This window comes from Sinocyclocheilus grahami, unplaced genomic scaffold, assembly GCF_001515645.1.
Source record: "Sinocyclocheilus grahami isolate Dianchi unplaced genomic scaffold, SAMN03320097.WGS_v1.1 scaffold66.1, whole genome shotgun sequence".
Taxonomy (NCBI): domain Eukaryota; kingdom Metazoa; phylum Chordata; class Actinopteri; order Cypriniformes; family Cyprinidae; genus Sinocyclocheilus; species Sinocyclocheilus grahami.
In genome coordinates this window covers 1,946,969-1,967,671 of record NW_015505245.1, presented here as the reverse complement: position 1 = coordinate 1,967,671, position 20,703 = coordinate 1,946,969, and the positions used below count along the sequence as shown (strand labels likewise).

Genomic DNA, 20,703 nt, shown 5'->3' with positions numbered 1-20,703 from the left:
CAAGAACCAGGCAAGAACAGAAACCGCCGTGAATGCATCGCATTAAGCTTGTTCAACTTCCTCAAGAGGCGAACGCGCTCGTGCAAACGCTGACAAAAACTCGAGTACAGACCTCTGCTCTAGTGAGTCAAACGCATGTGCTTCTGTACACAAGGCTTGAAGACAAAGAAGACGATGACGTTTTCCGCAGGTGCTCTTTTATACCCGCACTTGCTTTATTGTTTACGTCATAGGCTGCCACGTGCCAATGTCAAGTTCATTGTCGTTTTTTCATTCCTGCTTCAGACACCGGTCACGCTGAAGGCGTTCCACTAGCGCCTCCCTTTCGAAAGGGAACTTTGCTTTATTTTTTTGTAGATGTGATGCTGTGGAATATGACAGACATTTGGAAACAGAAGACACAATATATCGTACACAAGACTTGAAGACAAAGAAGACGATGACGTTTTCCGCAGGTGCTCTTTTATACCCGCACTCGCTTTATTGTTTACGTCATAGGCTGCCGCCTGCCAATGTCAAGTTCATTGTCGTTTTTTCATTCCTGCTTCAGACACCGGTCACGCTGGAGGCGTTCCCCTAGCCATTGTTGTCATGTGGTGAATTTGGCCAATCTGAAACAGCTGTGTCGTCATCAGCACTCCTGCAGTCGCTCTGAAAAAGCTGTGCCGGCTGAGTCAGCCGAAACGCTATCGCGGCATTTTGATGCCACACGTGGTCGATATTTTAGTAGACTACTTTAATTCATTACAACTATGTTCTTAACTTTAACTGATCTGTCACTGACAGAGAGAGAGGGGAGGACAGTTGCTCGACCTCTCCAGAATCTATACAGGTCTTGAAAGAAGAGAATTATTTTAAGGCAGTGTTTTTTTTAACTGGGACTACTTGCCAATGTTTTAAGGAATTAAACATTGATATATATTTTCATTTTATGTTCAAATTGTTAAATAAAATTTGTTGTATAGGTAAAGGCAGTGTGTTCCAATAGTTTTTAAAGACACTTTTTTTGTCCAACTGTATTAGGATAAAAGTTATCGTTTAAGTGTAGTGTAACAGAAATATTGTGCATAAAATATCTTTATTTAATAAAAATAAAGTATAGATGTCCACAGTGGTCTCAAAGTCCCAAGTCCTGCAGTTATTTTTGAATTAGGGTTAGAGTTAGTGTTTTTGAGTCTGATATCACAAAAAATAGGTCCCTGTAAGCTGTCTTGCTTCTTGTAAGCTATCATGGCATGTTCCCAAAATTGCCATTAGGGTGCTCTAAAACACGCCAATTTGTGTTCTATATAGAATTTGTTATGTGAACATGAATGTACTTTGTACATTATGTACATAATTTGTTTGGCCGTTGAGGATCACATCACCTGACAGCTGTCCCCCCCACTTTTAAAACGGTAAGTCAGAGTAATTTGGGCAATTCAGATTTCTTCAGCCATGGCTGTCCAATGAGACCCAGCCAAAAAAAGAATCACATCGAGACCCTCCTAACTCACCATTAACCCAAAACCACCCTTTTGGCAGTCAATAACTATAAAAACTGACTCCGCTCATAAAATATTAATTCCTGCGAGGTCTAAATCTGGCTTGTATTACATGTCCTTTGAAAAGGACAGTAAACCTTTGGGAACTTCCAGCCAAAATATTCCTCTTTAACATCGTGCCCAGATCGCAAACGCAGGCACATCTTAAGCATCATGTTGGGTAAGTCTGAGTAATTTGGGCAATTCAGATTTCTTCAGCCACGGCTGTCCAATGAGACCCAGCCAAAAAAAGAATCACATCGAGACCCTCCTAACTCACCATTAACCCAAAACCACCCTTTTGGCAGTCAATAACTATAAAAACTGACTCCGCTCATAAAATATGAATTCCTGCGAGGTCTAAATCTGGCTTGTATTACATGTCCTTTGAAAAGGACAGTAAACCTTTGGGAACTTCCAGCCAAAATATTCCTCTTTAACGTCGTGCCCAGATCGCAAACGCAGGCACATCTTAAGCATCATGTTGTACCCCTAAGCAAACATGCTTACAGGTGCTGTAAAAAGATCCAGGATTGGATCCGTCTGGGCTGATTTCTTTGTCATTTTAGCCAGTGAACAAGTTCAAGGCAAGCAGGAAAGTGTGGGGCTTGATCTGAGGTCACCCTGAATCACAGATAGATATCAGAATACACGAGCAAAGCAGAGAGTACAGTGTTGCTTAAAGTCAAAGTGATAACATTGATCTGTTCCCGGTACATATGAAAGGGACACCACAATGTCAGACACAAGACCTCCAAAAAAATACTAATGTCATCGGCGTTGTGATACTTCAGAAGGTGCTTTTGGCTCCAACGTGAAAAAGCCCGTGGTACTAAATTACAGCTGCAATAACAAACACTTGGTACTGAAAGTCAAAGGACAACAGAGAAATGATCTGGCTTGGAAGTGCAATAAAGCACTTTCTTGCAGCCAGATTGTATTTTGCTCACTTTATCTCAGTGTGTTGAATCATAGTTTTTTTTTTTTTTGATTACCAGTGAAAGCTATTTAAAAGTTTAACCAAAAATGAAAATTTAATCATTGTTGTTCCAAACTTGTACACTGTCCTAATTTTTTTTCTTTAGCATGCAATAAAAATAAAAGTGTTTATGCACACTTTCAGGCTCCAGTATAGGGACAGAAAAGGTTCACACGACTTCTGAAGTTGCTTTAAGGGAGAACCAGACCAAAATTCAAGTCTTTATTCACAGAAAAATCTTGAAATGTTATTCACGATTTAAACTCACGATTTGTATTGAGTCACAATACACATGAGAATCAGTGAAATTTGAGTGTAGCTTTAATAATTGTCTGTATAACATTTACTTAACCATACCTCTTTTAAAGCATGGCTACTCTATTTATGTCCGTCAAACAAAATGTCTTTATGAGTTTGATCTCTCACTGATGTACCAGATGATTTTGGAATAAATTGCTTAAAATGCCGTTCATCTTTGCACAAAAAAATATATATATATATTATGTTGAAACACTAAATATAACTTTAGAAGACGAAGAGTCTGCAAATGAACAAAACTACATGCACTAGCCTCTCGTATCTTGTATGGCATGTACCATAACAAGACTATCATGATGCTGGGAATTTGTCGAAAAAAAAAGTAGATTCATATGTCACAGGCAGTTAAGTAAATTTGACAGACAAATCAATGCTGTGTCAATCTTGTAAGGTCAATTAAGCTTGTCTGTGACCAGTTTTAAAGCTAATTTTGAAGGAATGGTTGAAAATAGTTTTTTTAATTAAATATATAGATGTTAAGCAGCCATGAAAAACTCAGTCTATACTGCCTCAGTTACAATTATGTACTTAGGAAAGCACAGTTAGACTTTCATGCTTGTGTGAGCTGAAAGAAAAAGTGAATGTCTGGGATTATTTTCAGCAAATACTCTGAAAGTTGTTTTTCAAACATTGCTTTAAGTGTCAGCAGTCAGTGACCCAAGGGTTTTTACGCTTTTAGATAAATACAGAAAAAGAGAGAGTCAAGCTCTTAGAGCAAAGTCAGAAGTTTCTTCTCTAGATTGATTTTTCATCGCTTGGCATGAGTTTGACCTCCCGGATTCATCTTCTGAAACCCCCACTTGACACTCACCACCAAGGTTAATTACATACAGCACCAGAGCTTTGCTGTTCACTTCTGATCTACTGTGGAGACTGACCTTTGACCCTCAGGGGCATGGGCAACTGTTCATACTGTGCCATAGGCTGCCAGCATCTGTTTCATGTCTATTCAAACTGTGGCCACTCAGAGTTTTAAGTTAAGAATATTCTGAATTAGGGCTGGGTAAAAAATTGAATGCGATTTTCATGCGCACTGACAAGGTACACAAAATCGCGTTCAAAATCGCAGGCGATTCATTGCCGATTTTGAACGTGATTTTGTGTACCTTGTCAGTGAACTATGGCTCTGTGTAGTAAATGCCGCTCCATCTGAAAGCACATGCTGGAGATTTAGTACTAATCACCAGAAGCGGCTTCACTGACGAGATGCGCATGAAAATCGCATTAGATTTTTTGCACAGCCCTATTCTGAATGCAACTTCTTTGATAATTAAATTGCATAATAATTGTAGGTAAACAAAATTGGTAATGTTAATAATTTGCCATTTTAATTAGATAGGGTACAACATGGCTAAAGGTGCCCCGGGGTAAAAGGCGCCTTCGATTTTATTTTCCGCTAAACCACTAGTTGGCAAAAAACTTGGGTGTAGCACTTACCGAAACAATCCGCTTTTCAAGATGCACATCAGACTCCCTGTGCAAACAAAAATTATTACATTATTACAATTAATAGCAAAATGAATGTTTATATATTATACATATACATACATACACATATTATGTCTATATATACACTGTGTGTGTATATATATATATATATATATACACACACACAATGTCAGACACAAGACCTCCAAAAAAATACTAATGTCATCGGCGTTGTGATACTTCAGAAGGTGCTTTTGGCTCCAACGTGAAAAAGCCCGTGGTACTAAATTACAGCTGCAATAACAAACACTTGGTACTGAAAGTCAAAGGACAACAGAGAAATGATCTGGCTTGGAAGTGCAATAAAGCACTTTCTTGCAGCCAGATTGTATTTTGCTCACTTTATCTCAGTGTGTTGAATCATAGTTTTTTTTTTTTTTGATTACCAGTGAAAGCTATTTAAAAGTTTAACCAAAAATGAAAATTTAATCATTGTTGTTCCAAACTTGTACACTGTCCTAATTTTTTTTCTTTAGCATGCAATAAAAATAAAAGTGTTTATGCACACTTTCAGGCTCCAGTATAGGGACAGAAAAGGTTCACACGACTTCTGAAGTTGCTTTAAGGGAGAACCAGACCAAAATTCAAGTCTTTATTCACAGAAAAATCTTGAAATGTTATTCACGATTTAAACTCACGATTTGTATTGAGTCACAATACACATGAGAATCAGTGAAATTTGAGTGTAGCTTTAATAATTGTCTGTATAACATTTACTTAACCATACCTCTTTTAAAGCATGGCTACTCTATTTATGTCCGTCAAACAAAATGTCTTTATGAGTTTGATCTCTCACTGATGTACCAGATGATTTTGGAATAAATTGCTTAAAATGCCGTTCATCTTTGCACAAAAAAATATATATATATATTATGTTGAAACACTAAATATAACTTTAGAAGACGAAGAGTCTGCAAATGAACAAAACTACATGCACTAGCCTCTCGTATCTTGTATGGCATGTACCATAACAAGACTATCATGATGCTGGGAATTTGTCGAAAAAAAAGTAGATTCATATGTCACAGGCAGTTCAGTAAATTTGACAGACAAATCAATGCTGTGTCAATCTTGTAAGGTCAATTAAGCTTGTCTGTGACCAGTTTTAAAGCTAATTTTGAAGGAATGGTTGAAAATAGTTTTTTTAATTAAATATATAGATGTTAAGCAGCCATGAAAAACTCTGTCTATACTGCCTCAGTTACAATTATGTACTTAGGAATGCACAGTTAGACTTTCATGCTTGTGTGAGCTGAAAGAAAAAGTGAATGTCTGGGATTATTTTCAGCAAATACTCTGAAAGTTGTTTTTCAAACATTGCTTTAAGTGTCAGCAGTCAGTGACCCAAGGGTTTTTACGCTTTTAGATAAATACAGAAAAAGAGAGAGTCAAGCTCTTAGAGCAAAGTCAGAAGTTTCTTCTCTAGATTGATTTTTCATCGCTTGGCATGAGTTTGACCTCCCGGATTCATCTTCTGAAACCCCCACTTGACACTCACCACCAAGGTTAATTACATACAGCACCAGAGCTTTGCTGTTCACTTCTGATCTACTGTGGAGACTGACCTTTGACCCTCAGGGGCATGGGCAACTGTTCATACTGTGCCATAGGCTGCCAGCATCTGTTTCATGTCTATTCAAACTGTGGCCACTCAGAGTTTTAAGTTAAGAATATTCTGAATTAGGGCTGGGTAAAAAATTGAATGCGATTTTCATGCGAACTGACAAGCTACACAAAATCGCGTTCAAAATCGCAGGCGATTCATTGCCGATTTTGAACGTGATTTTGTGTACCTTGTCAGTGAACTATGGCTCTGTGTAGTAAATGCCGCTCCATCTGAAAGCACATGCTGGAGATTTAGTACTAATCACCAGAAGCGGCTTCACTGACGAGATGCGCATGAAAATCGCATTAGATTTTTTGCACAGCCCTATTCTGAATGCAACTTCTTTGATAATTAAATTGCATAATAATTGTAGGTAAACAAAATTGGTAATGTTAATAATTTGCCATTTTAATTAGATAGGGTACAACATGGCTAAAGGTGCCCCGGGGTAAAAGGCGCCTTCGATTTTATTTTCCGCTAAACCACTAGTTGGCAAAAAACTTGGGTGTAGCACTTACCGAAACAATCCGCTTTTCAAGATGCACATCAGACTCCCTGTGCAAACAAAAATTATTACATTATTACAATTAATAGCAAAATGAATGTTTATATATTATACATATACATACATACACATATTATGTCTATATATACACTGTGTGTGTATATATATATATATATATATACACACATATGCAGCACGTGTATAATGTATATGTATGTGTATGTGCTTGTATACACTGTATTATGTAAACAAATGTCTGATCAATATAGCATCCTTCAGCTCCGGGCTTGAATCACAGTGATTTGAATTCTAAACATGTTTGAAAGATTTACATGTTTTTCTGCTTCAGCGGCTTGTGAAGTGTTTACTGGTTTAAATTTCAGCGCAGGCAGCATTGTTGACAAGCTTTGGTGACTTCGAATCAAAAACCTAATCTGGCGAGAGAGCAACAGGCGTGGAAGCTGTACGCTGTCCATATAGCGCACTGGAGCGCCGACAAATATTTGTCCGTTGACCGCTTCAAAGACAGGCCTCCTACAAAGTGTATTGAATGAGGTGGAGACAGAGAGGAGGTTTAAATGTTTACTCCGACATCCATCTGATTGATTTGCAGAGAGCGAGGCCTTTTACAGTCTTTCTGAGAGCCGATACATTGATTCAGTGAAACGGCCCCCTCCGAATTACTGTCTAAAGCGGTCCAGGTTTTTCTCATATGACCACAGCCATCTGATTATTTCCTCTGTATTTAAACTTTATTTGGCATTTTAGTTGTCAAAGGACTGTAACAATTTCAACCTTTGCTGACAGCACAGCTTAAGGAAATGCCATAAGTTTGGTTGCTAACTCCCTGGTTGCTATGATAGAACGCTGAGTATGCAAACAATGTAGCTTTTCATTGGTGGCATATATCACACTGGTGCGATTTGAATGTGAATGATTCAATGTTCATATGTTTTTTTGCTGGGAGCAGAGCTTTACTGCTGACCTTTGACCAGTCCTGCCGCTCTAAATCCAAATCTGATCCATTAGCAAAGCAACTAAACGGCTCTCAGATCAGTATAAAATATATGCAAGCTCCATGAAATTGGTTTCATCTTCATATATGTAGAATATAAACCCTCTCTCTTCAGATCTGGCTTTGTATTTTTAAATATATATTTTAATATATATTTCTTTTTTTCCTTTCATTCAAAATGTGAAAGATTTATTAGTATTACTATTAGTATTATTAAAGCATTTTCACTAGAGGTCTTTTGGACCCCACTGTATTAAATATAATGTGTATCACCACCCACTCACTTACTCATCCACTTTCTCCATATTTCTCTCTGTCTACCGTAAATTAAACTGCTTTTCTCTGACGTATATGCTCCTCATACACACTCACAGTCGTTCACACATGTACCCACACGGATATGTATTTATTTCCTCTTTCCCTGTGACACACATACACATTCGCCCACATAAACACACCTGTTCTCACTCGTTCTCTCTCACACTATGGGAAAGGCAGAATATTATTAATCTTGTTAATATTACTCTTCGCCATGAAAATGAGTTATATTGAGATGCTACGTGTGGGATTGTTATGTGCATGATGTGTGATGTTTTTCTTTTTGATTTAGATTTTTCTCACCAACCTTTTAACTAACAAAAGCACAATATGTTTCATTTTTTTAGAAACAACTTTTTTAATATTTCTAAAATACATTTATATTTTTTTTATTAAATATTTTTGAACAAAGATAACACAAGTTACTACATTTTGCAATCATTTATTAGAAGTGTGGATGTATTTATTCACTCAAAAAAAAATGTTGGGTTAAATACAACCCAGCGCTGGGTAAAAATATGGACAAACCCAGCGATTGGGTTGTTTTGACCCAGCGGTTGGGTTACTGCCCAGAAGGTTGGGTTAAACATTTAAACCAATTGTTGGTTGAAAACAACCCAATCACTGGGTTTGTCCATATTTTACCCAGCATTTTTAGAGTTTAAACAGGAAGATATGCGAACACAGAGTGCAAACTCTAGCAAGGACCAGTAGCATGACAGGTGACGGGTTTGACAGAAAACACATGCTGCGCTTTGTTGACATGTTTGACAAATGACTAACAGAACTATACATTACTGTAATTAATGAATGATGTCTAATAACTGTAAAGTCACTTTTAAAGCCATGTTTTGTTTAAACCACATATTTATTATTTGTCTGTCTATTTTTATGTCATTTGTCTTTAATTTCAACCTTATCTGACTTGGTATTCAGAGCTTTAAAAAAAACGGCAACACTAATTTCAACTTTGATTTCTGTTGTACTAATAAAACTACACATATATAAAGCAACATGAACAAATATAGATACACACTACTAATAAATATATCAGTGATGTACAGTGGTGTTCTGAAATGATTTTTTTTCAATCAAATGTAAATACATGTCACAGTAAAATTGTATTGGTTAAATAAACATTACTTACACTATCAAAAAAAACAATAAATTTTATATTTTTACATTAACAATGCAATATTCTATTTATTAAATACAAGTATGAATCTCATTACCTTGTTTTTTAAGCATTGTAGATTTACAGTATTCCAAAATAATAACTCAATGCAGTAACAATTGAAACAATATATTTTATTTGTGAACTTATGTTCAGTTTTAACTCTTTGGGATCATCATTCATCAAAGCTTGGTAAATAATGGTCACAGAGATTTCACCAAGCTGATTACTCACTAAAAACTCGGACAGATCATGTTTTCAGGCCATTTTAAGTCTTATTTTGTTGTAACCGAGTGGTTATATGTAAGTGTGTGAGTTGTTTACTTACTTTTTTAAAATTAGTCTTCCCATTAACACCATTATACTATTCATTCAGACAGATTCGTGAACACAGAACAGGCACAAACACAAGAGGCAGGATTTATCACATGAACCAATCACAGCCGATCATAACCAGTCATATCTAATCATATCATGATGGAGGCCCCCCACTAAACTCACGGCACACTGTAGAGGGTCTGTTAAAACTCAATGGGCTCAGGGGAAGCGAGAGAGACGCAGACTCCCGCTGAAACTTCACCCACTGGTGTCGCTGTTGGACAAAGTTTCTTTAGAAAAAAATTATTGATTTATACACTTTTTAATGTAATATTTTGTAATATTAGCGTAGTTGTTTGTACTTTGAATTATCTTAAACAAAGCTGAAAATCGTTAAGAAGACCTCTGTCTCAAAATACATGCATTAATTTTATCTATTCTTATTTGCTATACTTAAATCTACAACATTAAAAAAAAACATAAAATATTAGATCAAGTAAGCACAGAATCATCTTTGCACTGCTGCGAGCGATCGCGTCAAGGATCAGACAATTATAGACGTGCATCTTATTATTTTGGAAAGTGCTAAGTCACATTTTTGTGCCATCTAGTGGTTTAGAGGAAAATAATATCAAAGGCACCTTTTGCTTATATATACAGTGGGTACGGAAAGTATTCAGACCCGCTTAAATTTTTCACTCTTTGTTATATTGCAGCCATTTGCTAAAATCATTTAAGTTAATTTTTTTTCCTCATTAATGTACACACAGCACACCATATTGACAGAAAAACACAGAATTGTTGACATTTTTTCAGATTTATTAAAAAAGAAAAACTGAAATATCACATGTTCCTAAGTATTCAGACCCTTTGCTCAGTATTTAGTAGAAGCACCCTTTTGATCTAATACAGCCATGAGTCTGATCTAATATTTTTTAGATTTAAGTAGCAAATAAGAGTAGCTCAAATGAATGCATGTATTTTGAGACAGAGGTCTTCTTAACGATTTTCAGTTTTGTTTAAGATAATTAAAGCAAAGTTTTTAAATAACAAAATAATATGTAAAAGTATGGAATTTGGGGTAAAAAAGCGCCCCTGCTGTTGGGGCTAAAGGCGCACAGTAATTAACATGATAATCAATAGATGGCTGACTTTTCCATTTGTTGACATGACATGGTTAGATTCAGATGGTAAATATCATATATTATGTTGGGTGTCCATGTTAGAGATAATCGCCATGTTTAGAATGAAACCATCATATTTAAAAACATGATATAATAAAATATAATTTGTTGTTACTACTGTAAATTTATATTAAATTATTATGGGATCTCCTTCAGTGCTTTCAGAATCTTTACTTTTTAAAATGATTTTGTTTCTGTATTTTAAAATATATATTTTTTTATATTAACATATTTTAATGACAGTATATTTATTGAAATAAAATGTATTCTTTTATTTTTCAAAATAAGCAGAAAATAGTACAACCTTTGCTAAAGTGATTGTTTTGAACAAGTATTAACTTAGAAATTATTTTAAAAACTATTTGTGTCAACTATTTGTGTCATTACTGTGTGCCTTTTACCCCATGCTGGTGAGCCTTTTACCCCGTGTGTGGGGTAAAAGGCTCCCTTTGCCACCTCATACACTTATAAGATTTTTAAACAAAATATACCACTTGAATGATTTATTTTCACACAAAATCTGTTGCTCCATTAATATTCAATACAAACGATATATATATATATATACATACATACACACACATTTTCTTAAATGTTTGTGCATTTGTGTGTATGTGACAGATAAATACTGCTAATTTGATAAATATCTCATTTAAATGATACTCCCCCACATAAGCTACATTTTCTTAAAAACTTGTAGGGACACTAACTCGTGCAGTCGTGTTACATTAAATTCTTAATATCAATAGTAACGTCTCTTTCTATGTCCGTAGGTACGCTCAGCCGTTCGTAAGCGCTGGCACCGCTGGCAGGATAAGCACTCCATTCGGGCACGGGTGGCACGGGCCATGTCTATACCCACCTCTCCGACACGGGTCAGTTTCCACAGCATCAAGCAGTCGTCGGCCGTCTGACCAGAACAAAAGTGAACCATCAGTCCCCGTTTCTTTTGCTCCCGCTCTTTCCGTCCTCAGCTAACCATCCACATCTGCAAAACCCAGGGATAACAGCTATGGGCCAAACAGGGTATGATCCTCAGCTGAAACATAGATGAAGGGAATGAGGTCCACCTGCCAAACACAGAGGGGAAAAAACTGCTTCAGAATCAGATTAGAGCATCGGTGGTCTCAGACTGCAATGGGAGACCGTGGGAGGAACCTGACACAAACACAAAAAAGGTTGATAAATACTGGCGAGTGTATTTATTCAATAGACAGAGTTATATGTCACATCCTGTTCTCGAGTCTTCTCTCATTGGAGAGCTCAGATTATTCCTAACTATCAGAGTAAGATACTATATAATATACACTACATGGCCAAAAGTATTGCGATTGTTAGCCATACACGTGTCTGAATGGGATCAAATCCATATTCCAACATCTACTGGAAACCTTCCCAGAAGAGTGGAAGCTGTTAGGGAGGATAAACTCTTATAAACTCTTGCCAATAGTTTTGGAATTAATTGCTCAGAAAGAAAATTGTGTGTCCACAAACTTTTGGCCATATAGTGCAATAGTTTTAGGAGTTTTAAAACAAAATGACATAATCATAAAAAAAATAGCAGTTTTCCAATTGGAATCTTCAATCCAATCCAATCTTTGACAGATCTCAATGTGAACTTTCATTATTGTTATTGAGTCTTTTGACTGGATACATTGGGTACAAATGTGTGGCGTTTTCTCCAAGATGTTCAGATTGTGACCCTTATATTTTTTTCTTACTCTTCATTCGCTGCTCTTCATTGCCCACATTGTTGCAGCTAGTAATAGTTTCTGTGAGCAAACTCATTCAACATGGACACTTTTCACTTTGATATGATGAGTACATCTGTTGCTGTGTATATCATGCAGTGCGAAAATTGTAAACAGTTTTTACAAAGATGAAAGGTACATGTTAATGCTCTCTAAGCCTGTTTGCATCCTGGGACTCAAGGATCTATCTAAACCCCGGGGAAAAAGAGGAAGGAAGCTCACAGGAAAGGGAACAACATCATAAAAGACTCTCATGCCTGCTGAGGTAGAAGACAGTACACTCCGATGCTAAACACATAACACAATCTTTTAAATAAGGGGTTTATCACAGAACAAAGAAAGGATTTTGATTTTATCCTGCATTTGGAGCCTCAGCCAAGCGGGCGATTGAATGTATTTCAATTAACCACTCCAGCTCTCCTTTTCATATAAATTCCCAGTTATCAAGCGGTTTTACGAGATGATCATAGTACAAAATACTTGAGAAGTTGGATTCTGGAGACTCCTTCAAAAAAGACTAATTCTAATCACACGTGACTGGAAGTTATTGGTGGTTTTGTTGCCCAAGAGCCTTAGGGATAGTTCATCCAAAAATTACAATTCTGTCATCGATTACTCAGCCTCATGTTTATCTATGACTGTATTTCTTCCAGCAAACACAAAAGGAGAAATTCTGAAGAATGTACACCACCGTTCAAAAGTTTGGGGTCAGTAAGAATTTTTTTTTTTTTTAAGAAACCATACTTTGATGCAGCAAGGATGTATTGAATTCAGACTCCTTTAAGCTATTCATTTGAGAACTGAGTCAGCTATTCATGAGTTGAACTGAATCAGTTTGATTTGTGAACAAGTCTTTCATTCACAGACTGGTTTTGTGAACTTGGTCAGCTGATTCACTAAAAAGATTTGACTCAAAAATGATCTGTTCACAAACATCATGAGGGTGAGTAAATGATGACAGTTTTCATTTTGGGTGAACCATCCTATATTAAAATGTCAGTTATTTATATGAAACAAGGTGCATTTCAATAATTACATTGCTACTGGTTTGGGCAGATATTGGGCAGATATACTGGTAGAGCAGGGAAGTAACCGTGTCATTTGTGGACCACATTTTTTTCTAGTTTCTCTGGACAGATGTTCTGTGCTGAAGTAAATTTGAAAAATTAGATGAATAGTGCACTTTGGTGTTTTCTAGGACCAGCTTCTTCAATCAAATCCCAACAGAATCAGGCCAGAAGAATCACCTCAGCAAAATCTGCTCCTATATCATTAGAGTCAAGAGAGATCTGCATGCATCAAGTAGGGTCATTTAACATCCATCCATATGTTATAACCCTCGCCAAGCTGAGCCACCAATGACCGAGTCCTGTGACCGCTCACTGCTGACTCAGCACAGTAAAGCAGATTTAGCTTTTGTGCTCATACATCCAATCAATCACATCTGATAGGGAGAGCAAGGTTGTTTAAAAAAAAACTGACTCAGGACCTTCATCTATGCCTCTGTGCTCTTCTGACCTTCCTGAAGTACTTGTGCGAGAATCATGTGTAAAGGCTTCAGCAGATTCCACATTCAGTCATGCTTGTTGTGTACGTGTCTAGTAGCACCATATATACAAGTTAGACATCTAGTTGTGTGTATATATAGGATGACTAGCATTGTGAAGTTTGCTAATTACCATATAGCAGTGTGTGTACCTGACACACTGAGGACCAAGCTTGTGTCACTGCTGCTAGTAAACTGAAACGTTTTAGTGTCGCTACCAAGTTTAGGACTAAGGCTTTGTTCGTTTTTTTAATCTATTTTTACATTTCATTTTGCAGTGAAAACTGATCCGTTTGATCTGACAATGTAGTAAACATCCGGATGCCAGAAACTGAGAGCTGGAAAGAGAGGACAGAAGGTAGATTTTTTTTTTTTTTGTCATGACATCTCTCCACTCTGCTGAACTGAATTTAGGTATTCATGCATATTTTGTGTACAAAACCACCTTTTTGTTCACTGTTGAGGAAACAAAAGTGAGGGAGTTTATTCTGACACAGTTCCAAACAATACTGAGCACTTTGTATATTATTATTCAAAAGTTTGTGGTCAGTAAGATATTATTTGAATGAACACTTGTATTCAGCAAGGATGCGTTAAAATGATATTTTTAAATGACATTTTACATCGTTAATAAAAAATGCTGTTCTTTTGAACTTCCTATTCCTCAAAGAATCCTGAAAAAGCAGTACAACGGTTTTTAACATTGATAATGTTAAGAAATGATTTCACAATATTACTGTTTTTAACATCTTTCATAAACATTAAAAATAATCTCACTGACCTCAAATTTTGAACAGTAGTTTTTACATATTGTAGCACCCCAAATAATGATTAAAATATCTAAAATCTGAGATTTAAATTATTTCAGACCACATATGGATGTTGTCTTTGTCTGTGGTTACTTATTATATAAAGCCTATAAAATGGCCTGTCAAAGTTTATCTCAAATTCCAACAGCAAAGGAAGATCAAATTACAAAAATGAAACAAATTCATCAACAAACATTTTCAAACAAGTCTCTCTCACAGCACAATATACCAGTCGACAAAAATATATCAGGAGATAATGTACAGTCAGCCGGTCATTAAGGGGTTTATTTTGAGATAATGACCATCTGCCTGTACATTATTCCACTTATTAGACCGCTGCTTATCATTTAAATGCATAAATGGATATGCAATATTGATTTTATTTGAAATTATTTGATTATGTCAGAAGAAAGAGTCTGCGAAGGTTTTCAGGGACAATGGTTAAACGTGCAGTTTAGCGGTCAGTCTGACTGCGATTGACCAATCAGATTCATGTATCCCAGAAAACCGTGTAATGAAAATAGAGAAACTAAGAATAGCTGGATGCTGAATAGCAAAACTCCTCAGACAGTGATGGATGTGATGTGGACAGAAATGAGAGAAGCATAGGTTACTATTTATGTCGAACAGATCTGTTTGCTGGTGCGTGTGGAATCGTGTCACCTGAGAGATCTGATTTAGCTTCATGGGCCTGAAGACTTTCACAGCACTGCTCAGACACACTCCATCAGTCTTTGCCTCACTATTTATAGCACTTTAATAGTAAACAGCTCAAATGTTCACTTCATATACAAACCTGTGGGGCTACTAGCAAAAAGGCCATTTAGAGACAAAGGTACAGTCTATACAACATTTAAATAATATTACAATATATTATCCTCCTGAAGAGCTAAATTAGTGACATATCTAGTGAATTAGGTGTTAGTTAGAAACATATTCTAGTGCTTACAGTGTCTAACCATACCTAAACCTTTCATATATCACATAAAACAATCATTTATCAATCAGTTCTGGAAAGTAACGCCACGATTTTACTACATTCATTGGCATTAGATGCCAATTCACTCTTAAAAATAAAGATTCCTTATTGGCATCTATGGTTCCATGAGCAACCTTTAACTTGCACGGAACCTTTCAACTTCACAAAAGGTTCTTTATAATGGAAGTGTTCACCAGATTATTCAAATGTTCATCACATTAAGAAAAAAAGGGTTCTTTTAAGAACTGTTCACTGAAAGGTTATTTTGGGAACCCAGAGTCGTTCTTTATGGCCTGATGGTTCAAAACTGACTTTTATGTTTAGGAGTGTAATATGCTCTTTCTCAGAACTGGATATATATCTATCAGGCTGTTCTTTAAAGGTGAAGCGTATACTGTAAATGTGTCCCATTTTAATATGCAGACAACTGTATGTAAGCCATTCGCAGTTTGACTTTTCAAAAAAACTAACAAAAAAATCTAACACTATGGCTTTGTGAACATTGCTCTGTTTGCTTGAGCAGATTTGATTCAACCAATGAATTTCAGGTGCGACTGCCTGGTGTGCTGTTAGTTTTCTAGATAACCAGATTCTTGATTTTCTCTCGGCAAGTGATAAAATGAGTGAAAACCCCGAGCCGTATCTCTTTCGACTTGGGCCAGTAAGCAACAAATTAGCAACCACCCAGGACTCCCTAGCAACCACATAACATTGTGTTTAAAGGAATAGTTCATCCCCCCCAAAAAAGTTTGTTTCTTCATTTAACCAGATTTGGAGAAATTTAACATTACATCACTTGCTCAGCAAATGATCAATTACAAACATGCAGCTTTTCACTTCACATGATGTTAAGAAACAAATCCATCATTAAGGCATTTTTAACTGCGAACCATTGCTTCTGGTCAAAATATGAGTCAAGTAATCCATAATAAAACTTCTTTTTTGAATGAACTATTCCTTTAAGTAATTCAGAACACCTCTAGAGGCACATAAATGACACACTTCAGCTTTGAAACACAAGATAATAGTGATTTGTGGGTTTTGGGGCTTGTGTGTATCACTTTTCCCTTTGGTTTTTGTTTGTGGGTCGTGTGACCTCCAGACAGCAGTCAGCATTCCAAAGCAAGCTAGCATTCTCCATGCCCTCCAACATATGCGATATTCCAAAGTACTGCATACACGGTGTGCTCCTCTAACGTGCCTCAAAGAAGGCCTAAAAACACAGTCTCTGCTTATGACTTATCATTTCATCTCTGCACATAACTCAAATATCTTCTTCTGTTCAAAGATAAAAATGTCCAGACTCACCATTCTTGGTAAGGTCAGTGTCTGTATCAGATTTGTTGGCCGCCATCCTTCAGTTCAATTGTACGTTTTCAGTATTAGTTCAGTCATTTCTAGTAGTGTTGTCATTTCTGTGTTGGTGAGCCCTCCCTTAATTTTCTATATCTGTGAGAAGCAACACTGGTGTCTGTTTGTTTCTGTTTCTTTATTCACTGAAAATCATTTTCTTTGTCACTATTTTAGTCTTGTTTTCCAGTAAAGTATTTAATGCATTTAAAACATACATTTACTTAATCAAATAAAATTGTGTAAATATTTTTTTCTTGTTTTAAGAATAAAAACTATTAAAAATAAATCTATTTTGTTAAGTAAACTGAATAAGTACATTTATCTTGTTTTAAAGATGTTAAAGTGTTTTACTGGAAAACCACACAAAAATACTGATTCAGAAACTTATTTTTGCAAAGCTTATTTTTTAGAGGTTGTGAAGAAGTTCTTCCAAAGTTGTGAAATGTACGGAAGGTCTGGACAAGTACAAGCTGTGTAGCTGTATTTGTAACAACGATGTCAATACGTGATCTTTTTTGGGTATTTCTGTTGTTTAGTCGCTAATGTGAAAGTGTACAAAGAAAAAATTTATTTATTTATACATGTATGGCACAGAAAAATATCTATATATTTATCTCACTATTTAAATAGGTCAGAAAACACGAGCCTACCCGTGACTCATATCAATATATCCATAACATTAATGTCCAGAATGTGTGAAGACGATGTAATCTTGTATGTCTTGCTTTTTTGTGGTTCTGTGAGACAATCTTTGCCATCATTTCTGTCATTTTCTGCAGTGCTTCAAGAACATTCTATTTATTACTTTTGCTCCTCTGTTTGTTTATGACTGATTTGATGTTTGAAAGAATTTAGGAACTGTACAGAAATTTATATTAAATCAACTACACAAAGAGTAAAGTCATATGTTGAAGGCATATAGTACTGTGCTGATCAAGATGTGCATTAAATTGTTTTTCTTTTTTAAATATTTTTCCCTTGTGGTGTGTTTATGTCCACAGGTTAGGATAATAAAAATTGCTATATTTCATTTAAATCACACTGTATGTACAGTAGCAACATCACATCACTTCAAAGATACTGAATTCCTTAAAAGGGCATGTTATTGACTTTAATCTTTTCAGTGTGTCATTACATCATGTTTTTGTAATTCTACAGAAATGTTTGAAAGCTTTCTTTAGGTTAGCATGACATATGATCTATCTGTAATGCTGATATATATTCTTCAGGATGTCCTGAACGCTTTGAAATAACATGCAATCTGAGCCAGAACATTGTGGGTTTAGGAGAAAATTGATCTGTTTTAGAAGAAAAAAACGTGTCTGTGTTTCACAGAAAAAGGCTATTTTTATCCGGTTCATTTGGCTTGAAAAGCTCAAAATAGCATTTCTTCAAAATTGTGTGTTACCTGTTCTAATTCCCAAGCTGTTTCTCATTATAATGAAAAGCATTCGATTACCTTTACACCTTCTTTTATAGAATCATCCTGTAGACTTTCACTTTATGCTTCTTTCATGCTTTTCCTCTGACCGAACCTTGACTTGCTTAAGACCATCAATAAGAAATACCACCTACAATTAATCTGACAAGAAAGCTCAGATGTCGTCCAGGTGTGAAAACACTCTAGAAGGCCCAGCTTGTGAAGACACATCACTGACAGCACATTAACACTGAGGCCAGACAAACACAAATAACTTTTTGTTGTGGCACAGATGTTAAAAGCATTTTTTTTTCACATACAGAGATGTTTTTGGTACTTTTGAGGGTACTAACACCCAATAAATGTAAGTGAGATGATTGCTGAAATGATTTGGAAATGGAAAATTATATACACAGAGCAACACCTGCCTTGGAAAATCCCTACACTTTTACTAGTCTTGTACAATATTCATTATGTGGTTGAGTGTTGTAATACACCAAATCTTTCCAGACCAATTTGGCACGAATCTTTGAGAAAGTATTTTAATTTTTTTTAAGGAAAAAGTATTTGATTTCTCATATACACACACAAGATAGAAACAGTAAAACGTCTCGGGTTACTTATGTAACCTAGGGGTCACTATGGGGAACGCCTCGTCGTGACCCGTGTCTGAAGCCTACATTGAAAAAACACCAACTTGTTTGGCCGGCGACAGCCATGACGTCACTACCGTCGCAACTAGTACAAAATAGGCGCCGGTAGCGCACATCATCACTTCTTCGTCTGAAGCTTGTGTCCGCAACATGGCACAAAACTAGAGGACGCAGTGTCTCGTTCCCCTCAGGAGGAACAGCAGCTCCAGCAACCTCCTCAGAGGTGAGTGCTGTCTCCAGGGTGTGTTGACCAAGACACACTATTTGAGTGTCTTTCTGACTGGATCATCCGCTGTATAACTTTATAAATTTTTTACACATGACCACCTCAGTCTCTCATGCTCTCATGATACTGTATATGGATCATACTCACCCACCACGAGCCTTGTTGCCGGGGCTCTGTCCAGGGGGGTTTTTGACCGGACCATCAGTCAGGCGGTTACTATGATCTAGCCATAGAACCACTAACAACATCATGGGCCCAGTAGGAGACTGTTTGAAAAATGTTTTACAGCTAACCTCGGTCAGCTGGAGATGGTGGTCATAAAAAGGGAATTGGAAAAAGGGGAGGACAGGGTAGATGTTGCCCCCCCTGCGGGAGAGAGTGAATACCTAAGTATTACTCTGACCCGGACGAAAGCGCTGGTGCCTTGCCCAGGTCTCACCCCTCGGGTTTCGCCTGCCTCCCCTTGACCCACGATACTTCCTACCCCCACCCACAGGTGGAGGCGGGGCGCGAGTCGCGACACTAGCCCTCTGTGCCCGTCTCTGATCCTCGAACCGAGACGGGCCAGGACCCCTGGTTTGTTCGGGCTCAGACCTGGGCCTTCGTGGTATGAAGGACTTGAACGCTGCTGTGCGCGACTTCGCCTCCCTGAATTTGTCTCAACGGAGGTGCCAAACAGTTCAGAGGGCGACACCGGGGCATCGAGAAGAAAGCCCCTTTCTTTCTTCCCGATGTCCGCCAAATTCACCCACAACTGCCGCTCCGTCACCACCATAGCAGCCATCGCTCTGCCCATGGCCGAGGCTGCCTGCTTAGTAGCTTAGTAGCCCAAGTCTGTGGTGCGCCACAGCTCAGCCATTTCACCAGGGGAAAGGACCTGCCCCTCACCCAGGTCCTTCAGTCCTTCAGCCTGATAGGCCTGAAGCACCGCCATCGTGTGCAACGAGGCCACAGCCTGATCTGCCGCTGCGTATGCCTTGCCGTTCGTGCGAGATATGGCTTGAAGGGGCACGGATGGCAAGGAGGGAGTTTTGAGAGATGACGTCTCCCCCAGAGAGAAGTAGCTGGCTAGCGTCTCTTCCACCGGGGGCATCATCTCATAGCCGCTTTCGCGCATCGACTCGATGTTCGCATAACTCGTATGCTGAAACCGGTATACGCGTGAGGAAAACGGCTTCTCCCATTCCTTCTCGATCTCAGTATGGAGATCAGGAAGGAAAGGAAGGCTCACTTGAGCTGGAGGTGTATGGCCGGAGAGATAACGTTCGTCGAGGCGACCTCGCGACGTCACCTCCTTGGCTCGTTTCCACGGTAATTCGAGCCTTGCCGTGGCCCGATCCATCACCTCTAACAGCTCATCATACGCCGGGCAGGTGGATTGGGAAAGCTCAGCCTCAGCTTCTTCACTCTCCGCATCCATTTCCTGCTCTTGTTGGGCTGGGCCCAACTGAGCACTGGCCCCTGGATCAGATGATATCAGAGAGAGGATATCATCGTCCAGTGGCTGTCTCTCGCCCGACACCGATGCGCGGAAGAGG

General features: G+C 37.6%; 1 protein-coding gene across 1 annotated transcript in view; it reads left to right on the top strand.

Annotated features, from left to right (window-relative positions):
• LOC107585084 (corticotropin-releasing factor receptor 1-like) overlaps positions 1-11,342 on the top strand; it is a 150,401-nt gene extending 139,059 nt beyond the window's left edge. Inside the window, exon 13 of the mRNA XM_016271941.1 lies at positions 11,202-11,342. Within this exon, the coding sequence (XP_016127427.1) occupies positions 11,202-11,342 (141 nt within the window). The remainder of the gene's footprint in view (positions 1-11,201) is intronic.
• Positions 11,343-20,703: the final 9,361 nt, after the last annotated feature.